The sequence below is a fragment of the Rhizophagus irregularis genome, chromosome 23 (assembly GCF_026210795.1).
Source record: "Rhizophagus irregularis chromosome 23, complete sequence".
Taxonomy (NCBI): Eukaryota; Fungi; Glomeromycota; class Glomeromycetes; order Glomerales; family Glomeraceae; genus Rhizophagus; species Rhizophagus irregularis.
The window spans coordinates 3,691,270-3,712,963 of record NC_089451.1 but is presented as its reverse complement, the minus strand read 5'-3'; the positions used below and the strand labels follow the sequence as shown (position 1 = coordinate 3,712,963).

Below are 21,694 nucleotides of genomic sequence, written 5' to 3'. Positions count from 1 at the left end.
CTTATCTTTAATCCTTATCTTTAATCCTTATCTTTAATCCTTATCTTTAATCCTTATCTTTAATCCTTATTTTTAATCCTTATTTTTAATCCTTATCTTTATCCCTATCAACTACCCATCATTATCCCACAATAACCTAATTAGACCTATTGAGAAATTATTTAAGCAAATCAAATGGGTTTTTGATTAGTAAAAATCATCATTAGTCAATAGAAAGCGGATAAAAACAGAATAACAAAATAAAGTATTAGCATAGACATCATGTATTATGGACTAAATCCTAATCTTTTTCACATATAATAATAAAAAATTTTCTTGGCAAAAGTAATCAGCATAAATAATTATTCACACATACATGATTTTTATAAAAATTTTAAGTTATAAAATACTGTAACAAAATGTCACAATCAAGTCAATATGAATAATAACAGATGTGGAAAAATGCTATTTCATAGAATATACGCTAGACAACAAAAAAACCATTATTCAAGTTGTTGAAATCCTTATTTATTGTGTATGAAGATAAATAAGATTATAAAAAAGAAGATGGAAAGTCCTAGAACCTCAAAGAATACATATAATACTGAAATCCAATTTTGTATAAACTTACTATGTAATTTCTTAATAAGCCATATGTTTGAAATTGTATAACCAAATAGCAGTTATGCAAAAAGTCAGATTTTTATTTGTATAACAATAATGATTTTTACAATAAGTAAGATTTTCATTTTGTATAACGGATATTAGAATTTTTTTTATATACGTTAAAATTTTTTAGTTTTTTTTATTTTTTGTTTAAGAAATTTTTAAGATATTTTTTAAAAGAGTTTTTTTATTTGTTTTAAAAAACACTTAAAACATTTTTTAATAGAAATTGTTTTTTGTTTAAGAAGTTTTTAAAGGTTCATTTTAAGACATTTTTTTAATAAAAATGAAGAAATTTTTTTAAAATTCATTTACAAAATTAAAAAAATACATTTTATTACATATCTCGGCATCTAGTGATCATAGAGAAATGAAACACAGCTTATTAGATTCGCCTCAATACAACGAGTCGAATGGTGGTAGTTTCATATTTCTAGGCGCGATAGATGCCGAGTTATGTGATAAAATGTAAAAATGCACAGTAGACAAAAATACAAAGTGCCGATGTGTGGTATAGCTCAGCATCTATCACACCTAGAAACACGAAACTACTACCATTCGATTCGTCTTGTCAAGACGAATCCAACGAGTTGTGTTTCATCTTTTTATGATCACTGGATGGTGAGATATATAACAAAATGTATTTTCTTTTATTTTGTAATATACATCCAAATTTTTGCATAAAACTTACTATATTATACATATTGGGCATCAATATCTATAAGGTATTTAAAATTTTAACATGCAATTTTGTTTAAAAATTTTATTTAAGTTATTTTTTAATAATTTTTTTTAAAAAAAATTTTTAAGTATTTGTTAGAATTTTTAATAATATTTATTAAAATTTTCAATAAAATTTATTTGAAATTTTTCTTTAAAAATTTTTTTTTTATATAAACTCAGATTTATAATTGTATAATTTATAACAAAATTTGAACTTATGTGATGATTTTGTATAAAGCTTCTAATAAAATTAGGTGTATAAAGTTATATTAAAATTTTGGATCTGGATCTGAGTTGTATATGTATTCTTCAGAATCCTAGAGTCCTTGGCCGTATTATTTGGTTGTTATACAAATGACACTAATTGTGACAAAATTTATAACTACCACGTGATATCATGCTTGAGACTACATATAGATTTGCTGACAAGAAAAGAGATTCAGATGGATATCTGAGAAACGTTTATTCTTTATTCTGAATTTTGACCTGAATATTCATGTGATTTTTTGATCATGAAGATTCTTCACGGTTGCACCTATGATGTAATAATGCGAATACATGTTCGATAAGCTAACTTCTATTTATTTTTCTTAAATATGTGAAAGTTAGAGAACCTTGTAGTTAGAAGTATTAGCAAAATTTACAATAAATGTAAGGCAAAAAAATAATATGGTGCTAAGACTCGCATTAAATGGCTTAGGATCTGCGTACTCCCTCCCTCTTTGATAGTATCATATATTTCATTCGCTTCTCTAAAAAATCATTAATAAAGTTTTCGCTTTATTCTAGCTGTGTGATTTGCAAAATAAAACTTTTTATTTTTTTTTGTAATATAATAGAGATATTTATATAATCAACTTAAAATACAAAAAAAGGCAAGTATAGCTATAATTAAAGTTCTAATACTAGCTCTGACTTTAGTTCTGACTTACAATCACCTTGCAAATTTAACTTTATGTCATCACAATCTTTACGTTTAATAATAACTGTTTTGTAATCATCTGAATAGAGTACATACCAAAAGTTTTTTTTAGGCATTCTTACTTGTTTTGTATTATGCCGGAAATCAAGAATCGCCCATTGCTTAAGTGGAATTTCAGCATATATACCATCACTTTCAAATTTTTCAGCATACTTTTTCAACTTTTCACCCTCACAGATCAGTTCAACCCCCCAGCAATATCCATTATCTACATAAAAATCAAGAAATCCTACTGAACCAAATGATTCACCAATATCAGAACTCACTAATGCATTTTCAGGAATTACCGTTTTAGCTGTACAGAACCATTCCATTTGCCAAGTTCTTTCGTATAAATATGACCTTTTTCCAAGCGATTCTTTTAAAGTAGATGAGCTCATCCGCTCAATAGTTCGTAATAAAAACTCATCAAATGTGCTTGAAGGTGATTGATTAACATTCAAAGGTGCTTTAAACAAATAGTTGCTTAGAACAGATCGCATTATGGGAGCAGAAAATGTTAATCGTTCATCATTAGTGTTAATTGTTGTTATAAGGCCCATTCTAATAAATTTCTTAATAACAGGATCTAATAAACTACCAGAAAAGGGAGTGTTTGGTTGTAATAACTTATTGCGAATAAATTCTGCTTCTGACTTATTTACTTTCCAATCACGGATCCAATAAAAAGCGCGGGCACATCCAATCATACTATTAAACAAAAAGGTGGAAGCAAGATATTGTAGCATTTCTACTGTTTTTCCATTTTCACAAAATTGATCGCGTAATACTCTTAAAACAAACCGGCACAAACCAACATGTCCAGCAGTTAGATTATATAATGCCCTTTGAACAGGGTCAGGAATGATAAAGTTCATACTTCCCAAAGTAACATGTCTCTGAATAAATTTTGTTACAAGTTGCGAAAATTCTTCCCACGTTAGAAGCAGGACACTTAGACTAAGTGTATATTGGAGATCAAGAGGTATTGATATAGTTTCAACATTTGGATGATATACACCAAGTAAAACAATATAAATATTTCGAGTATTTGATTCACTTGACAAAATAGTCTTTAATGAGCCCCAAAAGAATGGTGCACCATTACCATAGATAACCTGTATTTCATCAATGATAACATAAATTTCCTCTTTACACTCGCTAATTTCTGTCCAGCTACGACCAATCATCTTCTTCCAGTAATTATCAAATTTGTTACTATTATATATTTCGTCTTTACCGCACATGCCAGCAAGATTAATATATACGCCATCACTAAGACTTTTAAAAAAGTCTCGAAGTGTCTGACCGACAGTACTTTTTCCAGAAGATGGCGGACTACGCAAAAGAACAATCTGATGCTTTTGCACAAAATCAACGATCGACTTTAATCTATCTGGTGATATAACCATAAGATTGTCTCGTCCTTCATCTGATTCTTCGGGATCTTTAAATAATTTATAAATAAAAAAAAAGTTAATTTTAAAAAAACAAGATTACAAGTCAATGTCCAGTATATATTACATACATGTTGATTTCCCTTTTTTTCGAGTTCTACTTTCTTCATCACAATAATCCAAATCCAATTGTCTCTTCCCTGATCGAATAAAAAAATATGTGAGATAACGCGAATTTCTTGTTCGAGAAGTAAACCATTGGGAGATACTTACCAGTGGTGGCGGGCAAAGATGGTGGTTGCACGATTATGTGAATGTGCTCCTTTGGAGGAGGTTCTTTGAATGTTAAATCAATGTGCCAAGTTTCGTTCAATCTCTCACCACTAAATTCTTCTTTAACATCAAGATCTACACGATGATTTTCCAGAAGTCTTTCATACTTGTCATTATTTCTAGTAGGGATCTCGACCTTCCATAGCTTAATTTTTTTGTCATTATTTACTCCAATACTTGCAAAGTAATCCTTATCATCTTCCCAAATGGCCTTCTTTAATTCTGTAAAGTCTACGTATTTTCCGATTTCAAAATTAAAAGTAACACCATTACCTAAAATAAAACAGCCAACCATGATGTATCTGAGTCTACAGATGTAAGTGAGAAAGATTTTAAAACATTTTCTATGGTTTGGGGAACGTTATATATATAAAAAGATGTGCAATCACTTTGAGTCATAATACGTTACGATGCATACCTTTTTCTATGGTAACTATCCGCCGAATCATTTTTGATCAAACCACTTAATTGATTTGACATTTTTCTGGTATTATCAGTATCACATTATGACGAAATATAACAGCAAATTACTCTTATTTGACCTCAGACCCTCAAACAACAGGCCAGTTCATACCAGCATTTTCATGTGAATTTTTACATTAATAAAATGAAAAAAGTTTCATCAGAACAAATCTGGATATTTATATAAAATTTTTGTCGATCTGACTAATGTGTGCAATGGAAAAATAATGCTCAAAATACTGATGACACAACTTTTTTTTCTTACTCAAGCTGTAATATTTTTCTCTGAAAGAAATATTGACAAAGAATTATTGAAGTTTCAGATGAGGTTTACAATAAATATTTCTGTTGTAGCTGTACATTTGCGAGAAAGTGACCCAGAGCCTGCAGAGCTAATATCTATTTTTTTGTTCAGAAATTTCTAGAACGTTATTAGGCAGAAAATATAAACTTTCAGTGAGTTTCACTAAGATCAATACTATTAATTTACTTCTGACTATGGCGTGTTCTATGCATAACTGATGACCATTCCAGAATATTGATGTTGGGGACAAATGAAATTGGACTAGAATTAGAATATCGTGTTAGTATATAGATAGCTTAACCTTAGATAAATGAAACACCGGCAGGCATTAGTTTAGAAACTTTGTAAAACAAGTTTATGTATTACGAATCTTGTAATTTATTTTTTACATCAATTAATCAGTAATTCTGATGAGAATATTACCTCATTTTTTTATCTATGCTAACGAACTTTTGAATTATTCCATCTTATATAAAAAATTATTATCAAACATGCAATCCACTGATTCATTGAGAGAATTAAATGCCAAGCTCCTAGCTGAAATCGCCAAACTTAGAAAAGAGAATGCTGAGATTCCTGAACTTAGAGAGAAGTTACTAAGATTTGCTGAGGTTGAGGCTGAGAACGCGAAGCTAAGGCAAATTATTGAAGAGAATGCAAGGCGTGATTCTGAGAATGCTGAACTCAAGTCTAGAGTCAGAGAGCTTAAGGCTAGACTTGCATTATTAGAACAGAGTTCAGCAAAAATAGGTCACCTCCAAGCCTAAAGTAAAAATCATATTGTTAAAGTAGAAATATGGTGCAGTAATTTTATATAGATCAATTTTATAGATTATTTTGTAGATTTCTTAATTTTTTTGATTTTCTTGATTTTTTTGATTTATTTAATAAATCTGATAAATTCGATAAATTTGATATATTTGATTTATTTATTTTATTAATTTTATTTATTTTATTTGTTATATTTTATTTAGATTTTTACTTCAAATCACCAGGGTTATTATCACCGTTAGCCAGAATTATTCAATTTATACTGGTACTATATTTTTTTAATGCTGGTCGATCATCATAATTTTAGCTATCGGTGATCATCACCCTGGTGATAGTTAGAAAAATTCTTTTATTTATTTAATATATTTATTTTATTTGATATATTTATTTTATTTCATATATTTATTTTATTTATTTTATTTAATTTATTTATTTTATCAAATATTCTTAATTTTTATTTTCCTTGACATGATAACCTTCTTGACTTTTCTAGTAATAATTTACAAGATGATGAAGAACCAGAAAAACAATAAATTCCTTTTGATAAAAATGAACAAAATAAGATTATGTTACAGTTTTTTCAATAAGCACAAAAATTTTATGCAAAAGGAGTTGAATCTAGAAAATCTAGATTGGTTGATTTTCCAGTCTTCAAAGGAAGAAACCAGGATTCTGTCAAATGGATTGAAACCTTTAGTTGAGCTTATGTGGCTAATAGAATTAGCGAAGAACAAGCAATTTTTTAGTAGCATCATATTTAAAGGGAACAGCATTAATTTGTTATAATCGTTAAAATATTACCTTTTGGGAAAATGATAATAGTCTTCAACGTTCATTCACACATTTATTTAAGGATCATTTTTATAATTCTTTTAGAATTAGTTAGTGGAAACATCAATTGCGAAATAGAAAACAGAAGCAAGAAAAAACAATTGAGGAATATATTGCAGCAATTACAGAATTATGGAAAAGAGTAGACCCCTACTAATAGATGAATGGAATTAAATAAAATTCATGAATTTATTGAAGATTTAAGACCTGAATTTGTTGTACCAGTACAATCTGCAATGCCTCAAATAGTACATCTGCAAATTGAATATAGCATAATATTACAAAAATTTATGCCTGCGAAATACTCCGTAAATTTACATGACCTTTGAAAAATTACGCAACAGTAATTTCAACGCAATATTTCGTAAGTTTACGTGTAATATTTCGTAGAGTTACAGTGTAATATTGCCATGTATGTAAATTTTACATCGTAGAATTTCTTAGATTTATGGTGCAATATTTTAAAACTTTTCGAAAGTGTAATATTTTGTAATTTTACATCGTGGGATTTTCGTAAGTTTACAGGTGCAATATTTCAAAACTTTTCAAAAGTGTAATATTTCATAATTTTATGTCGTAGGATTTTCATAGGTTTACGGGTGCAATATTTCAAAACTTTTCGAAAGTGTAATATTTTATAATTTTATGTTGTAGAATTTCGTAGGTTTACGGTATAATATTTCAAAACTTTTCTGAAGGTATAATATTTTGTAATTTTACATTGCAGAATTTTGTAGGTTTACGGTATAATATTTCAAAACTTTTCTGAAAGTATAACATTTCATAATTTTACATCGCAGAATTTCGTAGATTTATAGTACAATATTTTGAAACTTTTCCAAAATATTTTCACAAACTTTTTTCACAAATTCAATTGATTAATATATGTAATTACAAAATAATATTTTTCACTGTAACTTACACGTAATATTTTATAAATTTATCAAACAAAATCAAATAATATAATCTAATACTATACTGAATTTTGCTTAATTTTTCAAAAATATTGGAATAATTAATCCAATACTATACTAATTTTACTTAATTTTCCAAATAAATCGAATGATATAATCTAATACTATACTGAATTTTGCTTAATTTTTCAAAAAAAATCAGAATAATTAATCTAATACTATACTAAATTTACTTAATTTTCCAAACAAATCGAGTGATATAATCTAATACTATACTGAATTTTGCTTAATTTTGAATAAATCGGAATAATTAATCTAATACTATACTAAATTTTACTTAATTTTCCAAATAAATTGAATGATATAATCTAATACTATTAAACTTTGCTTAATTTTGAATAAATCGGAATAATTAATCTAATACTATACTAAATTTTACTTAATTTTCCAAACAAATCGAATGATATAATCTAAGAGTATTGCTAAATTTCACTGGTGGTGATTTTTACCATTATTAATGTTGGCAGAAATTATGATTTAGCCAAAATTATAAAAAATTTTTTTGCAAATTTTTACCGAGAAAAAAAATTAAATGTAAGTAGTTTTTTTAAATATTGAACATGTTTTACTTAATAAAAAAACTTAATTTATTTGACTAAAGTAAGGAAATTACACTTTAAATTTAATAGACAGAAAAAAAAAATTTGAAAGTTAATACTATTATGAGAAATGCAATTTTTTTCAAAAGTATTACATTTACACTCATGAAATTTGATACACAACTAGTTTTAATCTTGCTGAACAATGATTTCATTTGACCAAAGTGGTAAAATTACACTCTGAAATTAACAAATAAAAAAGAAAAATTTGAAAGTTAGTATCATTATGAAAAATGCGATTTTCTTCAGAAGTATTACACTTACATCCATGAAATTTTATATACAACTAGTTTCGACCACGCTGAACAACTTTCACTTAATAAAGAAAGACGATTTCATTTGACTAAAGTGGTGAAATTACGCTCTGAAGTTCACAAATAGAAAAAAAAAATTCAAAAGTTAGTACCATTATGAAAAACGTGATTTTCTCCACAAGTATTAAACTTACACTCATGAAATTTGATATACAACTAGTTTCAACCTCGCTGAACAACTTTCACTTAATAAAGAAAGCTGATTTCATTTGACTAAAGTGTTGAAATTACGCTTTGAAGTTGGTAAACAGAAAAACAAATATTTAAATGTATTTTTTTTTCATAAATATTATATCTAACTTTATGAAATTGAAATATACTCCTATAGGTTTAATAGTGTAACAAAAGTAATATTTTTGTATTAAAAATACGTAAAATATTAAAAGAAAAGCAAAGTAAACAAAGCAAAAACAAATTTCATAAATATAATAAATATATGTTATGTTATGTAACATAAGTAATTACATGATCACATGACCGGTAAAAATCACCACCGGTGAAAATTTGACAATTTCATAATTTAATACTATTAAACTTTGCTTAATTTTGAATAAATCAGAATAATTAATCTAATACTATACTAAATTTACTTAATTAATATGAATTTTATACCGATTGATTAATGTAACAGCGAACTTTCAGTATTAAGAAAAATTATTGAGTCAATTCTGATATAACGTGTACCGATTCTATCTTGAATAATAAGTTATAATCTGATATATTGCAATTAATAATAATATGCCACCAAAACCTGCAATCAAACCCAGAAAAAAAGTCTCGTGTCATTGTAATGAATGTAACGAAAAATTAGTTGATCCAAGAACATAAGTAAAACATGAGGCTGAATATAAGCAAATGAATCATTTATCAAGATCTACAAAGGTCAGTAAATCAGTATCAAAGCGAGTTCAAATAGACAATAATGATGATGAAACTTCAAACACATCCTCAAATTCATCAGGTTCATCAAATTCATCAACATCTGAATCGCAAGAACCAATTCACATCCTGACTAAACGAGAAAGAAAAGAGAAATTTAAAGTAGTGGAATCAGCTGTTAATGATGTATTGATTGATGAACTTGATAATGAAGATACTGGCTTCAGCTCACCGATTGATAACGATCAAAGTGAAGACTTGAATGATAAAACTTCTGATGATGAATGATTCGCTGCTCCTGAATTAGAGGATTTTGGTGATAATGAAGATTTCATGTGTACTAATGATGCTGGGCGAAATCGAAATATTTCGTCATGTGACGAAACCGAAATATATTCAGCATTCCATTTTAAATTTCAAAATTCCGAATATTTCGTCATATGACGAAATTAATAATATAAGTACAATGAAGATCTTTAGATGTTAGATCTGATTTGATCGATTATATAGCAGTTACACAAAGAAAAATAAAAAAAACCTCCCGTCCTGAGTTCGTTTACCTTGTCAATAGTTATATAATGATAAATTAGTAATCATCATTTTATTCATTTAAGTATTTTAACACAATTCCCCTTAAATTTCGTCAGCTATATATTAGTAATGTCACCATTGTCACATTACTTGTGTACTCCTGTTTTAATTTTTTGTATTTTCGCGTTATTGTAATAATGAACTCTCAGCAAAAAGAAAAAAAGCCCAGTGGTCGTCCTCAGAGCGAAGTGTGGAAGCATTTTGAAAAAAAACCTCTCAAGTCCGCCGGTCATTTTTCAGCTAAATGTAATTATTGTAAAACTTTTTGGGCTCGTGGTCACCCACAACAATTAGAAGAACATTTAGCTAATAATTGCAAAGAGTGTCCAGAATTAGTCTATGCATTTTATTTGGGTGTAGTTTCTTCACGAGATTTTGGAAGTGAAGATGCCTCTATTCCTTCACCAAAAAATAATAAAAAAAGAAAAATTCAGGTGGAACAACGAGAGTTAACTGATTGGTTTGCAGTCTGCCAAAATAACTCCTCAAAAAGAAGCTTTCATTACTCGGGCTCTCGTGTGCGCATTTACGTGTTGTGGGATATCGTTTTCAATTATTGAAAACCCATTTTTTATTGAATTTCTTCATGAAATGAGACCAGAATATGTGCCGCCTTCACGTGAATTGCTTAGTGGTAGATTTTTAAATCAAAAAACGGCAAGAATTAATAAAAAGATTAAGAAAATTATCGAAGATTTCGAGAATCTAACGCTTGGTAAGCTTATTTTTTAAATATATTTTTATTGTTTTAATAATTTATAATTTATTAATTATTCATTTAATTCTTTAACTCTATAAAGCGATTGATGGATGGACCAATAAGGTATATGCCCGATTTTTCAGCATTTGACCTGTGGATCACTAGCAGTGAAATTTATTCAGGCAATTTATTAAGTCCAATTAAAAACCATGTTAATTTACCCAACAATTTGTATGAACAGTTGATTACTTATTATAATGAAGTTTATGGTAAAAAGATGGATGTTGAATTCAGCTTCATGTCAAATCTGATCAGTCAAGGTTTACAGAATGATTCGTATGTAGTTGTTCAACCAATAATTAATCAATGCGAAAGAATTGAGTGGCAGCTGAAATTTTTGGATTCGCGCTAGCACCTTGATATAAGAAAAGTTCTTATATTTTAGCAAAATTTATTTACCCAAGATAACGAATCGATAGAATTATATCCAGGAATGGTGCAATTTTATTTCAAGCATGTATTGCGACTTCCAACTATTGGTGAAAGAATGCACATACTTGCTTACGTCAAATGGTACCTACCGGTTAATGATCATCAAATTAGATTTTACTGCCGAGCTGAACAGAACGATGACCGCAATGTTAATATTGAACTCTGGAAACTTAATGAATTTTATGAAATGTCTTGTGATAGTATAATTCCAATTCATAATATTTATAGCCAGTTTATTTCTACTAATTTTACAATCAGAACAAATAACAATAACAATAATAGCAGATGGAAGGCGAAAACTTATATGGCAGTAGTACCAATTAATAGGAAATTCCATTTATAATTTCTATTATTAATAAATCGTAATAAATTGGTTATTTTATTTTATACTTGCCAAGTATACTTAGTGAATATTCATATTAAATGTATTGTCAAATATTATAAATTCGGTAAAATAATGTAATATATATGTATGGTATTATTAGACCAACAGATTAATTTATAGCTACCAATCGGTTTATGCCTATTGGATTCAGTTTCACATATAGTAATAAACCAAATGATGACTATTGAATAATTACCTAATTTATTTTAATTAATAAATCCTTTCAATCCGGATAGCCTAAATTTTTACATAGTTATCAATCGGGTATATACCCTATTGATTACTAATTTTTGGCTAACCTATTAGTTTAATAGTTACCAATAGGATATATGACCGATTTTTTAGCTTTCGACCTGTGGTAAAAAGAGTAAATAGGAAAAACCTATTAGAAGAAACTAGACCTATTGAAAAGCCAATTCAGGACCCTGGAAAATACTTATATAGGTAAGGTCCCAAAAATATTTTTTATTAGTAGCTCTAACATCAGGAAATTTTTTAAGATGCAGAACTGCAGAGATCTGTAAAATTAGCAGATCTTCGCATTTTTTATATGAATTTATGTGGAAGTCTGCGATTTTGCAGATTTTCACTTTTTATTTTTTACAAAATTATGCAATAATCTGTGATTTTGCATGTTTCCAATTTTTTATGTATGCATTTCTGCGGTAATCTGTGATTTTGCAGATTTCTGCTTTTTTTTTATGTGAAATTTATGCGGAAGTCTGCAATTTTGCAGATTTTTGCTTTTTTTTCATTAAAATATTAGTTCGATCTGCAATTTCATCATTAATTTAATATTTAAACTTTGATTAACTCTAACTTGATTTAATACCTAAATGATTTTTTCTACAATACTCTTTAAAAAAAAAAACTTTACAAGACTTTAAAAAATAATTTTTTCTACTATAGCACTTATTACTAAAGAAAAAAACTTTGTGAAATAATTTTTTCTACAACATCTTTTAGGAAATAATAATCTGTTAAAGATTCCAAAGAAAAAATATTTCTATTATTTTTTAAGCTTCAAAGCTTATCAGAGAGATTTTTTTTTTTTAAAAAAAAATTTATTTGCAAGGTTGTAGAGTCTTTAAGGCAAATTCGTCTAACATTCGGCACATAATCTACAACATGCAGGGAAATCAAAACTAAAAAAGGAGTCGTATTCCTTTTTTTTCTTTTTTGAAAAAAAAAAAATTTTTTTTAATGAACGTCAGTTAACGTTCAGTTTGTAAGTCAAGAACATAATATAGCCTATTGTTAATTTTAATTTGAAGGTATATCACCTCTGAAACTTTAATTATTTTTAAAGAAAAAAAATTTTTTTTTATATTATATAAGTTCCGGATGGAACCTATCGATGATTTTAATTGGAATTCGGAAGTATGCTTACCTCCAAAATTTAACAGTTAATTTATTTTTTTTAAAAAAAAATAATTTTTTTTTATATTATATAGGTTCTGGATAGAACCTATCAAAGATATTGGAATTCGGAGGTATGCTTACCTCTGAATCTTAATTTAATTTTTTTAAAAAAAATATTTTTTTATATTATATAGGTTCCAAATAGAACCTATCAAAGATATTGGAATTCAGAGGTATGCTTACCTCTGAATCTTAATTAATTTTTTTTAAAAAAAATAATTTTTTTAATATTATATAGTTTCCAGATAGAACCTATCAAAGATATTGGAATTCAGAGGTATGCTTACTTCTGAATCTTAATTTATTTTTTAAAAAAAAAATTATTTTTTTATATTATATAGTTTCCAGATAGAACCTATCAAAGATATTGGAATTCAGAGGTATACTTACCTTCAAATCTTAATTTATTTTCAAAAAAAAAATATTTTTTTTATTATATTATATAGGTTCCGGATGAAACCTATTGATGATTTTTGGAATTCAGAGGCTAAAACTTAATTTATTTTCAAAAAAAAAAGATTTTTTTATTATATTATATAGGTTCTGGATGGAACCTATTGATGATTTTGAAATTTGGAGGTATATTAACTTCTGAATCTTTAATTTATTTTTAAAAAAAATAATAATTTTTTATTATATTATATAGATTTTGGATGAAATCTATCAAAGATTTTAGAATTTGGAGATATGCTTACCTCTGAAACTTAATTTATTTTAAAAAAATAATTTTTTTATTTAACGAATACCACTAACATTCGTTTTTTATATTTTTAAGTTCTGGAAGCTAAAGTACGGCTCTGGACATTTATTTTAAAGGTATAAGACCTTCAAATAACTTTTTTTAATTAAGTTATCTAACAAACATTGCTAACGTTCGATTATAGGTCCTGGACGCCAAAGAATGGCTTTGGATGTTAATTTTGAAGGTAAAGGTCGAAGGTAAAACCTATATATACCTTTAATTTTTTTTTTATATTATTATTTAACGAATGTTAATTAATGTTCATTTTTATATTTTATAGGTCCTGAACGCCAAAAACAGCTTTGAACTTTACTTTGAAGGTAAAACTTTCGAAAAAAAAAATTTTTTTTTTTATTAACTTTATTGACGAACGTTAACTAACGTTTCATCTTATTTTTTTTTAGATAAAGGAAGCTGAAACTGAATTCCGGGCTCCTATATCGAAGGTAAAACAAACCTTCAAAAAAAAAAAATTAATTTTTTTATTTTTATTAATAAACGTTAACTAACGTTTCATCTTTTTTTTAGTTAAAGGAAGCTGAAACTGAGTTCTGGGCTCCTATATTGAAGATAAAACAAACCTTTGAAAAAAAAAAATTATTTTTTTTATTTTTATTGATGAACGTTAACTAACGTTTCATCTTTTTTTTAGTTAAAGGAAGCCAAAACTGAGTTTTGGGCTCTTATATCAAAGGTAAACAAACCTTCGAAAAAAAAAAATTAATTTTTTTTATTTTTATTGACGAACATTAACTAACGTTTCATCTTTTTTTTAGTTAAAGGAAGCTGAAACTGAGTTCCAGGCTCCTATATCGAAGGTAAACAAACCTTCAATAAAAAAAATTAATTTTTTTTATTTTTATTGACAAATGTTAACTAACATGTCATCTTTTTTTTTAGTTAAAGGAAGCTGAAACTGAGTTCCGGGCTTCTATATCGAAGGTAAACAAACCTTTGAAAAAAAATGGTGCTTGAAATTCATGTATTGTATGTTTGTCGATGTATGTATGTATGGTTCTTTTTTTTGTACTATGTATGAACATGTATTGTGTAATCATATGTTCATACTTGCTTTCTATAATATATATATATTAACCCTGTATGAATGTATAGATCTCGGATTTCACATTGACCATATATTTGAAATAAACCAATAGGAAATTTTAAATTTGATAAACTTATTGATTGTTTCACTATATCTGGATCATCAATATTAAAAAAATCGTGTATTTAATGTAAGATAATACACAAATTAAAATATTCACTAATTTATAAACTTTATTTATCTAATTTTTCGCAATTTACAAAAGAGAAAATCTTATTTATCCTTTGCAGTATTATATTTCTTTTTCTGATTTTCTAATTCCAACGCTTCGGCTTTAGCTTCTATAAGTCGTGCTTCTGCTTCAGCTGCCCGTATTTTAATTTCACGCTCTCTTAATATCATCTTTCTCTCTTCAATATCTAATTTGAGCAATTCATTATTATTAGTCTTAGGTAAAGCTGTCTCCTCATTTTCTGATGCAGAATCTTCTTGTCTTTTTTTTTATTTGGTTTTGCTAGTAGAGGAAAAAAACTTTCTTTTTTTTTTATGGCAATTTATCATTTGTATCAAGATTATTATTTCGAATATAAGATTCTATAATATTGAAGAAAATATTAGTATTTTAATATAAAATTAAATAGTAAATAATATATATTCTTATTTACCTTTACGTTTTATTGATCTTTGAATTCTCTTGACTTCACTTTTATCCTGATGAGTATAAGGGACTCCTGTTTTATCATGAATCTCAATTGTCTTATAACATCGTTCATCATATCTTTTTCCTCTTTTAAGATTTGAATTATTTGATTACAAAGATGATTACATGTTAAATTTAAATTAGAAAATTATAACCAACTAACCTTGAAATAGCTGATAATAAACTCAGTTGCTTTCCTTCTTTATTTACCATAGTATGTGCTACTTTATACATGCTGCCCAAATTATTTTGGGATGTCATAATTATAATTTGGGATGCCGTAATTCATTCAGTTTATATATAATTTACTATGTAAAGTGCCAAAATAATTTGGGATGCCATAATTGAATTTAGGATTTTACTTATAATTACGGCAGCTCAAAATAATTTGGGTGGCATGTATATGCTACTTCGTCATTATTTGTATTTGTACCACTCTTGCGCTAAATTTTAGGATTAATTTTTGAAATATATTGATATAAAGAAGCTATGACATACAGCTGCTGATAATAGCTCAACCAGTCTACAAAAAGAAAAAATTAAATAAACTTTTTTTTAAAAATAGATAATTTTAATTAAATACTACTATATACCTTCTATTCCTTTATCATTTGTATCTCTGATTTGCTGTAGAAGATCATAGACTTGTTCTTTGCTAGACATATTAGGAATTTATCTTATTAGATTTTTTGTAGTTTTATCAAATGGTTTATTGCGCAAATTTCTAAAAAAAATTTAATTAGAATTAAAAATAAAATATAATATGTGAAATTGTGAATAATTAATAAAATCAATAAATACCTTTCAAAGTGTATGAGACATGATTTGAAAACAAATGTCAAATGAGTTTGCCAGTCCTTTTCATGATCCAGATCATGCAGAGCTAATCCCAAACCCTTGGCTTGTGCTGCATCTAAATTAGCCAAGATACAACCAACATCTTATTGGTGAATGTGCTGAAATTTAATAGGCTGACCACTTACTTCATGAATTATTTTAAATAATGATGAGAATAATCTATGGTATCCTTCAGCAGTAAAGATATAAACTCTACACAGTGATAATACTATAATAAAATAATAAAGATAATTTAAATTTACATTTTAAACATTCAATTAATTAAAAAGAAATCTTTACTTACTTAAATGATGATCAGAATCATATGTATTTATTTCAAATTCATTAATCTCTCCTTTTACACGTTTAAAACTAACATCAATTTAAAACCATTCAAGTGTAATTAATTTTTTGGCTTGTTCAGTAAGCATACATGTAATAATTACTTGATTGTCACTTGTAAAGAGATCTAAATAAATAAATAATTATTACTATAACTCACTCATTGTAAATTAAGACAGAAATTAAATAAATTTACCAATTTTGCGAATATAATGAACCAAATCAGAACTTGTATTTGATACATTATAATAAACACCCATAATTCCCTGTCCAAATGGATGTAAAGTTTTATATGCCTTTCCATTAAGTAACGCAATTTGTCAATATTATTAAGTGACACATGCACTTCAGCCAAAGTTTCTTTATTGAAATAAGCTTTAATTAGATTTTCTATTAATAAATATATAGATGAAAGATTGAATTAATAACATTAATCAATAATAAAATAATTACTATTATTTTTATTTTATACTTAATTACCTGATAGTAATGATCTTGAAGTAATAGTATCATTTTCATGAATGTCTTGTTCAATTAAGGATTGTAAATTATTTTTAATTCCAGATAAAGTTCTTTCTGGTGAAGGAGGGGGGTGATTATGGATTTCAATGCAAACAAGAGCAATAAAAGAACATTCAGTAATATTATTTGGAATAAACTTAATAAACCTTACTGGACAAGGTTTATTAATAATTCTACCACGATCAATATTTTAATTATTTACATGAACTACATCTTTGATTAAAAAAGTAGTAATTAGTTGAAATAACAAAATAAAGTCAAATACATATTATAAATAAACTTAACATATTAATATATTACCACATTTTTTACGTTTGCAAGATTTGGAAACTATTATACTGCATTGTGACGTCTTAGTTTGTTCCTAAATAATAAATTAGCATTTATTATTATACTAAATTCAAAAAAAATAAAATAAAAAAAGAAATTATAAATACTTACAGGTATAAAACCTGCAAATAGATTTTGAAGTAATGAGATATCAATTTCATCAGGCTTCATCCTTATAAATCAATGCCATCTCTCATTTTTCTGATATTTATTACATCCAATAAAATATGATATTACATTGGTTTGATAGTCAGTAATCCTTCTAATCCGAGGTTCTCCATCACAAGATATATTATTTCTTTTAAAAGGACAAGAAGTTTCTTTTATTGCTAAAAAAAAACTAATAAAATCATAAATATTTAGGAAACAATGCTTATATATTAAAAATTAAAATAATAAGTGAAAATTTTACGTGTATGTCTTGACTTCTTTGGTATTTTCATCAGTTTTCTGCATATAGAGTTGAAAAATCTCAGAATCAAAATCAACACTACAATGCTCCTGGTTAACAAGTTCTTGATCTGTAAATTCACAAAATTTGATGCCTTGACATGTTCTCTGATCCTTTTTAACAGATATATCACCAAAGAAGGGACAATCTTTAATCTGTATAATACCGCCTGATCCATTAATTGAATTGAATCTTCATTGTAATAAAAAATGTATTTTAATTAAAAATTATATTAATTTTTTATTTTATAATGTTTAAAAAGCAAATATATACTTACATCTGAAAACACATCACTAGGATTTTTTCATCCAGTTACGTTGTATACAGTAGTATGGTGCATATCACCTAAACTCATCAATAGTCCGAATTTTTATTTTATGATGATTATTACTAAATTAGGATTTATTACTTCTAAATAAGGCAATAGTCTAACTTTATTTAGTAATTAAAATTTTGATCACAATTTATTATAACAAATAAATCAATATAATTGGTTATAATCAATATCACATGATAGAATAATTCCAAAATTTTCTCATTTATATATAAGTTAATATAGAGATATATAAAAATATGCTAACTTTAAACTTTAATAACTTTTGAAATATGTTAGATAAAGGAAAAGTAATCCGATAATTTGAAAGAGAAGAACTCAAAGTGTAATTTTATCGGTTTACATTTTTAATCATATAATTTTAACAAGTAGTTAGCTTTTTAAAATCACTAATTTTATTTGATGAGTTTAGGTGATATGCACCATAACACCGTTTGCAGAGGTGTCTGGATATTCTACAGGGACGGTTGTATATATTACTTTTAGGACTCGCAACTTAGAAGTGAAGGCAAATACTTCTTCAACTTCTAATTCATTATCATCCTCATCCTATTGATTTTTATTTGTTAGATTTTAAAGAAAATAAATAATATCAAACTGATCAAAGTATTTACTTACTATTTCAGCAAACTCTTCAGGAGTATAATCATCAATATCTGAAAGGTCAATATTAGATGATATTATTAAGCTTGTAATTAAAGAAAAGTTTTTAGCGTAAAGGAAAAGTCTCTAAAGTAAATTGTAGACGTGTTACTCGTGTATGTCATGTACTTTAGAAACATAGTTGTACGCGAATTGATAATATTAATCAAATAATGTTGCTGAACAATTTCCATCTTTACTACTGTTTAATGTTTTACATAGATAAAAAAAGAATCAAATAATTCGGGGTTGATAATTTTTCAGAAATATATTGCGAAAAAAAAGCTGATTATGGTTAAATAAAAAAATCCTATTGATTAACATATTATTCTAAAACCATTTATATTGATCTTAGCTATTTTAACTATTATCAAAAATCTACCCATCTGAATCTATTGTTCTTAATTAAAATTATTGATTAGGTAATTAATATTTTATCATACTAGAAATAAAGGAACAGATGTAAAATACCTTTTTCCAGATTCTCTGACTAAAAGTGGCTGAACTTTTATTATTTATATAAATTGATGTTGTACAATAAAATCAAATCTTATCTATAATATGATTAACAGTACAGGACCAAATCTCCCATATATATATACTAAAATATTACATTACGTGTAATAATAATATTATACATTTATAAACAATTTACTAAATAAAACTCCAAAATCTAAAGAGCTTAATGTCACTTAAAAAGGCTCCAAGTGGATTAAATTAATATATTTTTAATATGAATAATTTTTTCCAATTCAAATAATTTAGTAAAAATAAGAGTTCAGAAAAATACAAAAATCAGATGATCTAATCTGTTATTACGGTGGTACAAATCAACTGTTATTAGTTTGTCTAATTGATCCATACAGGATATCGATCTGCTATATTATATATGTATGGATACAATTACAATATATAAGCATACATAAGCATACATTTATTACCATACATACGTACATATCGTTCCATACAATACTTATTTTTTATATACTCAAAAAAAAAATATTTTTTTTTTATTTTATTGACGAACGTTAACTAACATTTCATCTTTTTTTTTAGTTAAAGGAAGCCGAAACTGAGTTCCGGTTTTCTATATCGAAGGTAAACAAACCTTCGAAAAAAAAAAATAATTTTTTTTTTAATTAATATAATGAACGTTAAACTAACGTTCATTTATTTTTGTTTTAGTTAAAGGAAGCTGATTACAAGCCAGACTTCCATATTGAAGGTAAACCTTTAAAAAAAAATTATTTTTTTTAAATTAATATAATGAACGTTAAACTAACATTCATTTCCTTTTGTTTTAGGTAAAGAAAGCCGAAAATGAATTCTGAACTTCCATATCGAAGGTAAACTTCAAAAATTTTTATAATGAAACGTTTCTAACATTTCGTTTTTATATTTTGTAGGAACACGACACTCTGGACGCTTCCTGGACAGAATTTTAAAGGTAAACTTCGAAATTCTGATTTTTTTTATTTAAATGAAATGTTTCTAATGAGCATTTCAGGTTTCTTTTTTTTTGTAGGTTTCAGTACTCTATAGGTTCCTGAAACGGATAAAAGGTAAGTTTCACAACGTCTTATTGCGAAACTTTATAATTTTTTTTTCTTATAAAAGAACGTTTTTAATGTTCTTTATTCATTTTATAGGTTGCTGGGCTTCTTTGGACGAACTGAACTTAGAATGTAAGGAATAGGAGAAGGGATTTCGAAGGTAAATATCTTCGAAATTATATTTTTATTTTTTTTTTGTTTAACAAAACGTTTACTAACGTTTCATTTGTCTTTTCTTTTGTAGTTTAAGGTTTTCCGGTCACCATCTGAATTAGACGGAATTTCAAAGGTAAATACAGGTACCTTCGAATTTCTTTAATTTTTTTTATATTTTTTTAAAAAAAATTAAACGAAACGTTAGCTAACATTTTGATTTTTTTATCTTTTATAGGTCCATGGCTTTTCAGGCGCCTTTTTAACAGAATTTCAAAGGTAAAACTTTGAAATTCTGTATTTTTTTTATTTTATTTAAACCAGATGTTAGCTAATGTTTCATTTTTTTGTAGATTCTCAGCTTTTCAAATGCTTCTTAAACGGAATTCGAAGGTATTTCTTCAAATAAAATTTTTTTTCTTAATTTTATTTAGCGAACGTGAACTAACGTTTATTCTTCTTTTATTTTAGGTTCCAGGTTCACATTTTGTAGAAAGTCCTTTAGGATGGTAAACTGTAATGGTAAAGAACTTTGAAGGTAAACACTTTGAAGTTTTTTTTGTTTTGCTTTCTTTAATGAACGTTATACTAATGTTCATTTTTTTCTTTTATTTTAAGTTACAGTTTCCCATTATAAAGAACTTTGAAGCATTTAAGAACTTCAAAGGTAAATGCTTTAAAGTTCTATTTTTTAATGATCATTATACTAATGATCGTTTCTTTTATGTTTAGATCCCAAACTACTGGATTATATATTTTGAAGCTGCTATTTTTTTTTTCATTTGTAGGTCTCCGTTGTTTGTTGAAATCGAACCAACTGGAACAATGTTCCAAACCATTAACAACAGTAAAGAGATGATGAATAGTAATGACTAGTAATAGATTTCAATTGTATTTGTAAACTTGTTAATATATAATAAAAAAGTAATTTTGTTTATATAAATAAATTAGTAATTAATGCAATAAATTAATTTGTATTATTGTGACGCAGATTTTTACTGAAAAAAATTGCCGAGGTATTTCGAAAGTTTTTTATTTAAAAATCTGCACAGAACTTTATTATTTATAAAATCTGTGCAGTTTTTTATTGGATTTTTCCTCTAATGTTTTGCGCCAAGGTATAAGATCTGCGCAGATATAATTTCTGAAAATCCACGCAGATCTGCTTCCAAAAAATTTCCTGATGTTTTCTGAAAAAAGATGAATATATTTCTAAACCTTATAAGCCACTACTCCCTAGTTCTTTGCACAAATTAGGGG

At 26.5% G+C, this 21,694-nt stretch overlaps 5 protein-coding genes across 5 annotated transcripts; 3 read left to right on the top strand and 2 right to left on the bottom strand.

Moving 5' to 3' along the window:
* Positions 1-2,259: 2,259 nt before the first annotated feature.
* OCT59_015739 (uncharacterized protein) lies at positions 2,260-4,354 on the bottom strand (the record flags this gene model as incomplete). The annotated part of the gene is made up of 3 exons (XM_025330950.2): positions 2,260-3,776; positions 3,858-3,926; positions 4,000-4,354. The coding sequence occupies 3 exons, from the start codon at positions 4,352-4,354 to the stop codon at positions 2,260-2,262; spliced, it is 1,941 nt and encodes a 646-aa protein (XP_025165434.2).
* Positions 4,355-9,169: 4,815 nt separating this feature from the next.
* On the top strand, positions 9,170-9,481 carry OCT59_015738 (uncharacterized protein; the record flags this gene model as incomplete). Its single annotated transcript, XM_066140242.1, has 1 exon — positions 9,170-9,481. The coding sequence occupies one exon, from the start codon at positions 9,170-9,172 to the stop codon at positions 9,479-9,481; it is 312 nt and encodes a 103-aa protein (XP_066003041.1).
* Positions 9,482-12,705: 3,224 nt separating this feature from the next.
* On the top strand, positions 12,706-14,500 carry OCT59_015737 (uncharacterized protein; the record flags this gene model as incomplete). Its single annotated transcript, XM_066140241.1, has 12 exons — positions 12,706-12,741; positions 12,816-12,854; positions 12,918-12,956; positions 13,022-13,060; positions 13,125-13,163; positions 13,302-13,362; positions 13,559-13,599; positions 13,668-13,709; positions 13,930-13,971; positions 14,178-14,219; positions 14,302-14,343; positions 14,426-14,500. 12 exons carry the CDS (start codon positions 12,706-12,708, stop codon positions 14,498-14,500), a joined length of 537 nt encoding a protein of 178 aa, XP_066003040.1.
* Positions 14,501-14,843: 343 nt separating this feature from the next.
* Positions 14,844-15,933, bottom strand: OCT59_015736 (uncharacterized protein; the record flags this gene model as incomplete). Its single annotated transcript, XM_066140240.1, has 4 exons — positions 14,844-15,058; positions 15,236-15,357; positions 15,769-15,793; positions 15,864-15,933. 4 exons carry the CDS (start codon positions 15,931-15,933, stop codon positions 14,844-14,846), a joined length of 432 nt encoding a protein of 143 aa, XP_066003039.1.
* A 4,115-nt stretch (positions 15,934-20,048) lies between these two features.
* On the top strand, positions 20,049-21,310 carry OCT59_015735 (uncharacterized protein; the record flags this gene model as incomplete). Its single annotated transcript, XM_066140239.1, has 6 exons — positions 20,049-20,074; positions 20,135-20,175; positions 20,378-20,413; positions 20,673-20,713; positions 20,906-20,943; positions 21,223-21,310. 6 exons carry the CDS (start codon positions 20,049-20,051, stop codon positions 21,308-21,310), a joined length of 270 nt encoding a protein of 89 aa, XP_066003038.1.
* Positions 21,311-21,694: the final 384 nt, after the last annotated feature.